The following is an 11163-nucleotide window of genomic DNA, read 5'->3' on the forward strand; positions in this document are numbered from 1 at the left end:
AATCTAATCTAATCTAATAAAAACAACAACAATGACAAAGCAAGGACAAGCGGAATAAATGCGGGCAGGAGAAACATCTGTGAGGAGATCACACAGACTGTACAGCTTATGGTCTGATATAAACACCCTCAGCCGGGCGGGTTCACTGTCTGTGCAGATACAAATGTTACTGGATAGACTGAACGAAAATGAGGGGTGTGTTTTTGTCTTTTATTTATTTATTCCTGGTTTCTCTCTTTACTTGACGACACAGTCGCGCGCACATACATAACTAGACCACTTTTGACACCACGTGCGTTTTTGAACATCATAACTTGCGCGGAATGATTCACTCACCGCGCGGGGAAAAACGAGCCTCCATTTCCCGCCCCCCCTCCCTGAAAGAATTCACACACAGGCTCATGCTCCTCCCCTCACTTAGCAACCCGAGCACGTAGCAACGGCTGAACCAATGGGCGTTCCGCTAGAGGTTCCACCGACTGCGGTTTCCTTAGCAACGCTGTAAAAAATTGCGCTGACGTCCATTCTGCTCGGGAGTATTATGGTCTGTCGGGAATTCAGAGTGGCTGGGACTGGAAAAAAAAGATCTGCTCTGCTAACGTTAGCGTCCGCTGAGCTAACGGTAGGTAGCACCGCAGTAAACATGGAGCTGTCCGCCGTCGGGGAGAGGGTGTTCGCTGCCGAGTCTATCATCAAACGGAGGATAAGGAAGGTGAGAGATGTAACGCGCCCGTGTTGAATATAATGCACCAACACCGTACTCTCAACACTACTGTTGCCCTGCAAGGCTAACGAAGTCATTTGTGTTTGTTTCTGACGGCATGCAGGGTCGGATTGAATACCTTGTGAAATGGAAGGGCTGGTCTCCCAAGTAAGTCCTGTTACATTTGTGTCTGTCGCATGTTTTCAACCCGCCGGCCGCCGTGGTGTCTGTACTGTCTGTCGTTAGCTCGCCAAAGCTAGCGACAGACAGTCAGATTAAAGCTGAGGTACACAGTACGGTGGGGACTTCAGCTCGCAGGCTGACTTTTAGCTGGCTGTGGCCGTGCACATCGCTTCCTCGATGTAACTTCATGTTTTATTTCGCAGATACAGCACTTGGGAACCAGAGGAGAATATTTTGGACTCCCGCCTGTTTGCCGCTTTTGAGCAGAGGTAGGATGTCTGGGCTGGCCTTTATGGGCAGAGCCAGTGGGTGTTAACATGTCCAATAAATATCTGGTGTCCTCGGTGCACTTTGCTCCCGTGACACTCAAAATGGGTGTCTGACTGTATGTTTCACAGGGAGCGTGAAAGGGAGCTCTATGGGCCCAAGAAGAGAGGGCCAAAGCCCAAGACGTTTCTGCTCAAGGTAAGTTCAGCAGCATTGTTTGGTGTGTTTTTTTTATATATTGCATGCTCACAACGAATAATGCAGCAGTATAATCACGTCAAATCCTCATACAACGTTTTATGTGTCGTGTGTGTCCTCTATCGGTTTCTGAACTGCTGCACAGTTCACTTAAAGCACCTGCAAATTCATTTCGGCCTCATTTAGTTTAAACGCGCAGGGCTCCTTAATGATGCTAATTATGCATGTTGAAAACAGCGCATCTGGTAATGGGTGTGTATTAGCTGATGGGGAACTGTTGACTCACTAAAAGGCTGGTATCCGTTTGGAATAACAATCAAGCAGTTAATAATTAAGATTCCGTCGAGGATAATTGCTTGTGTTTCTTCTTTTAGCATTAATTAATATATCCGTCTTTGTAAAGGTCAGGAAATCTAATGCAAATATGTGTTATCGTATGTGATTGTGAATGAAGTGGGTTGAGTAAAGCATCATAGCCCGATACAGTCAGCAAGAGGTTTCAGCTTTTCAGGACGGCGAACCGTGAAAATTGCTTAATGACCGACAGTTTATTTTGAACTAAATACCAGAATCTCCGTTGACAGCTGCTGTTAAAAAAATGGGTAGTGGAATTTCACTAGTAGATACTCTGTCCAGACAGGAACTGCTTACTGTTGCAGTTATCAACCTAATTGTATATAATTACAGTCCCATGCCACTAATTCTTCACCATTTTTAAATGTTACATTTCTAGAGTGTAACAGCAGTCTCCAGTGTCAGGCATGGACAGTAATTGAAACAATCAAAAGGCCTTTTTCACAGCAGACATTTTGACATGTCACAGTAGGAAAAGTACAGGTGAAAATTAATGAATGAATGATGGCGAAGTTCCATTTAGCTGCTTTGGTTTCAGGGTCCCGCTCTTGCATGCTGGCTCACTGTCAGGGTTTACTGGGGACACTTGAAACACCTGTGCTTTCCCTGCTATCACAGGTCAAATGTCATGATGTGAAAAAATCCTATTAAGCTGACTAAGAAATACAAAAAGGGGAATTGAGTAATATCAATTTGTTTGTGTAATTTCTAATAATAATTTCCTTCCTATTTTCATCATTTTCTTATAGGCTCAGGCTAAAGTTAAAGCCAAGTCTTATGAGTTCAGGAGCGAGGCAGTCCGAGGGATGCACATCACCTACCCAACCCCAGAACCGGTTATCACTCCCAGGGCCAGAGAGGGCCTGAGAGCTGTTGTTCCCACCATCTTCCCACCCAGCACGGTTAACCGTGGAGAAAGTGTACGTGTCAGACCACCAGAACTGGCCCGTGAGCACCAGCAGCTTGGCCTTCAGCAAACCGGTCCCGAAGGGCTCATCCATATACCCAAAAAAAGAGGCCCAAAGCCTAAGCCCCGCTTCAAAGACAGCAGCTGCGGCCCTGCTGTCTCCGAGCCCCACAAGAGGAGAGCAGAGGAGCAGGTGAGCCACAGCCCTCACAAACTGGTCAAGCTCCAGGGGGGTGAAGACATGAGGCTGGTCAAAGTTGCCCACAGACATCCAGAGAACTACAGTCACAGCCATAAACACCACCACCATCATCACCACCACCACCATACACACAACCGGGGAATGTCCGGGGGAAGCTCCTACAAGCAGCTGTACTCAGACTGCAGCCTGTATCCACACAGAACAGACATGGACACACACAGGACTAAGGATGGCTCCAGCTACTTGGCACCTGCACACTTCAAGCACCAGTCCAAAATGAGCCAGAGCCTGAGTCGCCCTGCACAGCTTCCACAGATGGAAAAGCCTTACTTCTTGGACAGGCCATCCCCGACCCGGCTTGTCGACGACTTGGATGAAGTGACGTGGAGGCCCTCTCTGTGCAATGTGGAAAAGGTCCTGGTGACAGACGTGACCACCAACTTCCTGACTGTCACCATCAAGGAGAGCAGCACTTCTAAAGGCTTCTTCAAAGACAAAAGATGATTTCTTGATGCCACGCTTCGTTTTCTCTGACCTGTATCAGAATCATTCTGACGTTTATAGGACTTGGTGTGATTAAGCAAAGCAGTTTTTTGTATGTAATGTATAAAGGAAAATTACATTATGTGCATATGTGTATATATTATAAAGCTGGACATCTATTTAATGTATTGACCAAATCAAATGAAGTCCATTTCACACCTTGCATTGGTTACATGAGTGAGTTGCATGTTTCCTTTGCAGCAGCTGGCTACTTTCTGTACAGAGCTTGTTGAATTTTACTATTTTGAAAAGTAAAAAAAGTGTAACAAAGTAGAATGTATTTTTTTCACTCTCATATCTTCCAGCCTGAGCTCATGCTAGTAAACGGAGAGGTGAGGCGAGACTATTAAATCAATCCGTGGATTGAATATTTCTCTATAATTTGAACCAATTAGACTGAAAATACAATGTTATTTAAAAATGTACTCAAGCACTTTGAATTGAAAAGTATTAAGAAAGAATCCGTTCGTGTTGTGTTCAAAGACCGAGTGTGTTCTGGTTTACAGCATGCCATGCTGACTTTGTAATGTCATAACATTTCTAAATGTAAGCTGAATTAATAAATTCATGTCGAACATGTTACCAGTTTTCCCAAGTTGTGCATAACAGCATTTTTCCATTAACATAGTATATTTTACATTTTCATAGAGAACGAAGCTTTGATGTAACAAGATAATTACAGTTGGTGTCAAATCGCTTTTTAGACGCTTTTCAATAAACCTTTTGAATTTTCTCATTTTGTTGTGTTTAACTGTCTAATCGTTTTATTGTCAGTGTTTATTACAGAACCGTCGGCCTTGACCCGTTTTAAATAACCTTTGAAGGCAACACCAACACCGAGAAATGAGGTTATGTATTTTATACAAACCTGTAACGATATGAGGCCTTTAGAGAACGGTCTAAAACATTGGAAACATTTTATTATTTCGAATAATAATATTCTAATGGTCTCAATTTCTGCTTTAGGTATTTTGGAAATCTCTGGAAAAAAAGCTACTCATATAATGGTTTTAAATAGGCCGAGTTCCATGCTAAATGAAGAGTTGTGTATAACTACGGTGGGAGTTAGAGGCCTCAGGCTTGGACGAAATAACCTAATTTAGCCAATTCAAACCTGCAGCAGGCCCTCACTGATTTCCCTTCGGTTTGCTGAGCGATAACATGGCTTTTCGTGCGGGTTCAGCAGTTCATAAACCCACACATTTGGTGTGAATTTTACATTTAGAGTAGACCTTTTCGTCGTGCATGTAGGTCTGCTTTTTATAGACGCATTTAAATTCAGTCATTTGAATATATTTCACATGTGGGTGCTGCCTGGCGGGGAAAATGCGGCTCCTCCTTCATACAGGCCCCAGCTGCTGTATTTATCTAGTTCTATCATTGCACAACCATCTAAGCGCCATTTCAAAGTTGAATTTTTCATGCTATTTTATATTTTTCTATAGGCCTAGATTTACCGCCTTTTGCAGGCACATTACTGCTCCATTTATCCAAGACTTCAGGGTTACCTAACAAGCTTCAAAGCCGAGCCATTTGACAGGACAACCTATTAACCCCTAAACAAGCACCTCTTCTTAGTGCAAAAGTTTTTTGTTTTTTTTTTTAAATGACGTAATCGAAATACAATGTTAACTGATTTCGGACTCTTTTGATTTAATAACAGATCCCGCTCCCTCCTGAAAGGCAGCTCTTTGAAAGGTGTTACTAAACGTAGATTTATACAGTTTTAAGGTCTTTTAGCTGATTGTCAAGGGATTTACTAAACCCTCAACGTCACCAATCTGTAGCCTATGCAAATGCAGGTTTCAAATTTGAGGCGGTAAAATCCCCTCCGTCACTGACTAAAAGCATGTGTCCTTGAGTGAAATACACCAGTGGACTGAATGTTGTCTGCACCTCTACTCCTCTTTGCAGCAACGACAAAAAAGATAAACATAAAATACTGTAATAATAATAATAATGATAATAATAATAACAATAATAATAATAATGATAATAATAATAATGATAATAATAATAATAATAATAACACAACTATTGCTACAAAGATCATGCATTTGAATTTATTTGAGACTGTATTCATCATTAACACACTTCACTCTCTATGATACATGATACACAATTTGAAAAATACATGTGGAAACTATTGATAATGGTAAACTACACAGCTGTAGGATTATATATGCATGACCATTTACTCCACAGACATCACATGATCATTATATTCCAAGAGAAAGAGATCTTTTAATAACCATCCATGTTGTCAGTCTCTGGTCCTCTCCTGTGGAGACAAGAAGATAAAGAGCAATTCAAACTGTGAATCCTGCAACATATATTACACATGTTGGAACATTTCAGCATCAAAGGTGATGGAAACAGACTGAATTATTGGTCATTATCCAGACAGTAAAATGTGACTGAGTCATATTCCTCAACCTAATAATCGAGGTCAGTTTTAGATTTAAATGAGAAGCTGTCACCATACAGCCTCATATTTTTCGTTTTTGTGTGTTAACAGAGCTGGTAGCACCAGGTTAAGTGTTAAATTATTTACACAAGATAAATGACAATGTCAAAAATATTACATAATATGAGCCTGACTCGGAAACTGTTTTACAGGTTGTTTGAGGTTTCCTGTTGTGCCAAAAACGTCAGATATAATCACAAAAAACAGGAAGAGATAAAAAAAACATTACAGAAATTACAGAAACAAGTAATTCAGTGTACAAAAGTTAACAAGTTAGCAGGGAATAAAGAGAGACAGCTGCAGATTAATGTAATGACTCCTCTCAGGCCTTGAAGCACGACTTGCTTGTGTATTTTGAAATTTAAAAGAACATCAGCTCTGAATTTATATGAAATCTGTCATTCCAATTTTCTTGCACCCTGCATGTGTTGCTAATGAAATCTGATTTAAATTAACACTGCTGATTATGTTGCTGTGTAGCTGTACAGTGTTGCAATCATGTACAGTGTGTATTTGAGGTTTGAAGTGTAAGTTTAGACTTGTGGTGACCTTTGTAATCATCATCACCATCATCATCATCATCATCAGACAGGGTATCCATAGTTCCTGTCACAGCGTGGGTAGCAGTGAGGGTTCAGCCAGTGCTCCAGGTTGGTCTCCTGGGCCCTCTGATCCAGAGCCTGCATGTGGAGCAGATGCTCCTGGGGGAGAAATGTGCATTGGTGGATGAAAGTACATTAAAAGAGAGAACACATGGAGGCTGATGAATGTGGATTTAGTTTGCTACCCACATTTGCACAAACAAAACCAAATGTTGAACAGGGGAATAACCCAGTCAGAGTGAAACTCCACTGACTCAGAACTGTTTATCGCCCTGCTTTCAGTTTCACAGACAGCATGGCAGCATGATCAAAATACATTTACAGATATGAGTAGAGCTAAAAAGAGGGAAACATGCTTGGACTTGTACAGTGATGAGTGGAATAATTCAAGAGCGGTACAATCCAAAGACATAGACAGTAATATAGTCATGTTTTTATGTGCTGCAGCTTCAGTTAGATTTTCCTCAGACCAGAATAATTATCAAAGAAACAAATTCAGAGAAACAGACAAACACATATATTTGATTCTGCTAGATTAGATTGTTAATTAGGAGGTGATGTCCAGAATGACATAATTTACTGTAAATGTGCTCTTACGGTGTGTAAAAGAAGAAATTGTGCTTAACTAAAATTCTCTCCCATTTGGTATTTACTTCTAATTAATTTCAAAGTAGAATTTAAATGATAAATCATGTCAAGTAATATCTCTCGAGAACTTTTCTAGTTGTACAAGATTGAAGATTGAGCTTTTGGCATTTATTTGTATTTATTTATTTATTTATAATTGGTAGTTTATTTATTTGTCTTTCTGATTTTTGTTTTGTCATGTTGATTTTAATTTTACATTTTGTAAAAGTTACCATCCAAGTTAGAAAAAAGCTAATTTATGAATAATAAAAATGATAAAATTATATATAAATATTTTACACAAACTTAAAAAACACTAAAAAAAAAATAGTGACACTTTATTTAAACCCCCCTACAGTAGTTAGCATTTATTAGCAGTGTATAAACTATTAATAATTGTTTATAATTATATATATACATAATTATATTATATATATCATATTGCTATTATTTACACACACTTTCTAGTGTAAACAGATATAAAGACATTTTAAAATTATTAATGGTATTTCAAAACAACTGTAACTCCTCATTGAAGTGTACATAAGAGGTGCTTGCAAACATGTAACAAAGTTATAATCATATATAATCATATGTGTTTGGAAAACATTTGTAGGCAGGTTTAAACTCACCTGAGAATGATTTGTACATCTGTAACAAATGCTTTATAACACTGTAAGGATTTCTGAATGTGTGTAATTATATATGATTTTATTTGATTACAGTTATATCTAACAATCATTAACTGCTATGGATGCTTCATATGAGACATTAATAAACACTTTCAAATGTGCATTATTTTTTACAGCTACATTTTAGTGTTAGAAGCATTTATTAAATATTTATGTACTGCTTACAAATGCTCAGGGAGGGTTAAACTAAAGTGTTACCTAGCTCAGCATGGTCAATAGTATCTGGTCAGTCTCCACCTTGTACTGTATTTATCTGTGCTCTTTGCTCTGAATGAACCTTACCCTCATTGGCTCATCGGGGTAGCCGGGCTTCGCTGGTCGCTCCTGCCTCTTGCTGCGAAGCAGCTGCTTAGCAAAGCTCTCCTTGATGATAGGGTTGGCATCTGAGGGAGTGACAAAGATAAGAGTTTGCCTGGACAGAGATAAAATATTTACTCAAATGTCTTGTGATACACATCCAATTCTTCTGCTGGTGCTGGGAAAGATTAAATAAAGAAGGAATGAAGTTGCTCTGTGAGACCTGCTTTAAAACCATAAAAGAGGTGAGAGACTGTGACAGGTTTATTGGTGATGTGAGTGTGTGTTAGCAATTTCCTTTATTTTTACTCGCTCTTCACAAGAGACTCGGGACTGTCTGCTCTGAGTTTAACCTCTGCCAGAGTTATTTTGTTTTTGCTATGAACATAACAGCTGTTTGCTTGGTGGCTGGGTATTGGCTAATCAGGATCACATTCCTCTCACTTAACGCTGTGTTCAGACCCATGAATGAACCTCTCACCACTATCTGCTGCTGGTGAGCTGTGGCTGGCCTGATCTGTTTAGCTAGTCCATGTGAGGCTGTTTACTCCTCAACGCCAGCCCCAAGGGAACTGCACTCCTGCTCTCCAACACACACACACACACACACACACACACACACACACACACACACACACACACACAAACACACACTAGCCTCTGCAGAGCGAGGGCTCTGTCTCCCTCGCTCTAACTCAGGCCTGTTTTGAGAGGTGGTGGAAGGTAACAAAGTGCCCATTCATCCTCCTCGCTCCCCAGGGAGTCCGACCCGTGCAGCACGTGACCCCAGCAGGCAGCCAGGCTGGCTCTCTGTTACTCTCTGCCAGAGGGAGCTGCTGTGAAAATGAACCCAGCTCTGTCAACACAAGGCCAGAGTTGCTGCTGCTGCTGCTGCTGCCTGGACTCTCACAGCAACGTGGCAAAACACTCAATCAATCCATAAGACAGACTGACTTAACCCTGATGATTTGTTATGTTTTAGTTTGTGCTGGTTTTAAGCAAGTATGCATGCTGAAATTAAACTAATTATACATGTAGATGCAGTTCCTGCAAAATGTAATAATGAGGTAAAAGGAAAAAGTAAAATGCAATTAACATAAAAATAGATGTGAAACAACATTCCTTCCTCATCTAAATAAAGTCACACAATAAAGGAAAGTTGTACCAAATTCCTGCAAAAAACAAACAAACAAATACACAAAAAACAATCTAAATGACACCATCCAATTATCTCCATGATATGCATCATTCACTGTCCTTCATTGTCTTTAAAAAAGACAAAAAAGCTTTCTTTTGATTCAAATATCAGCCTGTGTGCAGAGACAGGCAGCTTTTTCTCCTCAGGTAAAATTCTCTAAAGGTTCCTACCTGTGTGGATGGTCAGCAGGACCAGGCAGAGCAAAAACACCACCAGCTTCTTCATCTTCTTCACCTTTTTTCTGTTTGAGCCTTCTCTGCTCTGAGGTCCAGACCAGAGTCCAGAGGGGATGAAGGGGGAAATTCTCCTCCCCCTCCTGCACGTCACCCACAAACCACATCACATACCTGCTCATGTTACTGATAAAATAATAAAAAATAAATGACTGATAGTGCTGAGACATTAACTTACACACAAATATAATTCATATAGATTAATATTACACCTCCAAAGATGAGAGAATTATTGAGGATAAACAATTAACAGCACCTATAATATGATGTATGAGGTTTGTTGACTTGTGAGGCAGGTTTGAGGCTGGCCACTAGATGGCAGTGCACACACACAGTCATGTAGAGATGAAGGCTGCTTTTGAGGCTGTTAAAACTATTTCAGTAAATCAAGTTTTTGTGAAATAGTCTGATTTTATCAGCACTAATCACAATTTAGACACAAAACACAACAAAATAAACACATGATACGAACTTGATTTTACACATATCAGTTTAAAACAGAGATCACTCACCATTAGTACTCACCATGTGGTTTAATTTTTTTTCTGAGAAAATTTAATAAAGAGGGCTGCTTCACAAACTGGGAAAATGGAATTTAAAAGATGTGGGCGTTCACCTGTCAGTGAGGGTAATTAAGCATTATGGGAAGTGTAGGATCCAGTGTTTTTAGAGTTTGACCCCACGCAAAGTATCAAAAATTAGGATGTCTCAGACCAATTTTGACCATTCTTAAAAAAAAAAATCTGTCGTTGACAAGTCCCCCAAGTTGATGGGAGTGCAATACTAAGAAACTCTTGGTAGGGAAATCAAACGTCTGCTTGGTGCCTCCAGAAGGTTAAATAACCTCAGTAAGAAAATATCTCATTAGTCAAACCGCAATTAAAGTTTTGAATTGCGTCAATTATAATAATTTATCTCCGTTTTCAGTTAGTTTTTTTTTTTGTTATTCTCAATATGATTATTGTTGTTTTCTTCTTAACATCACTGCTCTGCTGTTACAAAGACCACATTTCCGGACAGGGATCGTAAAGCTTTTATCTCATTTTTAAAAATTAAAACATGTATTATGATTGCAGAGTTTAGGTCTTTGTTTTCTTTAATCGCCTACCTGCCAAGATATTAAGCTAATTAGCTTTTCTGTTATTAATTTATTGTAGAGATGAAGTGGGGCACTGCCAGTGACGTTCGAGGGAAAACGTCATTGTGCGTCATTCTTTCCGTTTCCTCTTCTTGAGCTCCTTTTTCATGACCCATGTCTGCGGTAGCCACCGTGCGCAGTTATATTACACTGATGGTGTAGCTTTGATTCATTCCTAAGACATAGAAATAGGAAGCTTTTGTTCCCTCAATGTGATTATCTAACACGCTATGGGCTCATGATGCAGTGCAGAGCGCATGCGTGCTGTGGAGCTGCTGCCTGCACATCAGGAGCTCAGATTCAGAGATGACAGCCGAATGAGATATTATTCGAATTTACTTCCTTGTTCGTTTCCACACAGGTGTTTTCACTTCTAGACGTATGCTCAGGTTGAAGTTCGGTGGAGTTATGATAGAAATTGTGTGAGGTCTGTTCCTCACCATTAAAGGTGCAGAGTGTAGAATTTAGTGGCATCTAGCAGAAAGGACCTGGCAGAAATGGTATATAATATTCATAAGTATGTTTTAATTAGTGTATAATCACCTGAAACTA

The 11163-nt window shown here is 39.9% G+C and overlaps 2 protein-coding genes across 2 annotated transcripts; one reads left to right on the forward strand and one right to left on the reverse strand.

The window, feature by feature from the left end:
- Window positions 1-472: 472 nt before the first annotated feature.
- Window positions 473-4093, forward strand: cbx8b (chromobox homolog 8b). Its single transcript, XM_044346590.1, has 5 exons — window positions 473-712; window positions 828-871; window positions 1090-1155; window positions 1285-1351; window positions 2455-4093. The coding sequence occupies exons 1-5, from the start codon at window positions 542-544 to the stop codon at window positions 3316-3318; spliced, it is 1212 nt and encodes a 403-aa protein (XP_044202525.1). The 5' UTR covers window positions 473-541; the 3' UTR covers window positions 3319-4093.
- Window positions 4094-5406: 1313 nt separating this feature from the next.
- c3h17orf67 (chromosome 3 C17orf67 homolog) lies at window positions 5407-9559 on the reverse strand. The gene is made up of 4 exons (XM_044346464.1): window positions 9411-9559; window positions 8028-8128; window positions 6374-6525; window positions 5407-5638 (listed from the first exon to the last, which is right to left on the reverse strand). The coding sequence occupies exons 1-3, from the start codon at window positions 9463-9465 to the stop codon at window positions 6409-6411; spliced, it is 273 nt and encodes a 90-aa protein (XP_044202399.1). The 5' UTR covers window positions 9466-9559; the 3' UTR covers window positions 5407-5638; window positions 6374-6408.
- Window positions 9560-11163: the final 1604 nt, after the last annotated feature.

The sequence above is a fragment of the Thunnus albacares genome, chromosome 3, assembly GCF_914725855.1.
Source record: "Thunnus albacares chromosome 3, fThuAlb1.1, whole genome shotgun sequence".
Classification (NCBI taxonomy): domain Eukaryota; kingdom Metazoa; phylum Chordata; class Actinopteri; order Scombriformes; family Scombridae; genus Thunnus; species Thunnus albacares.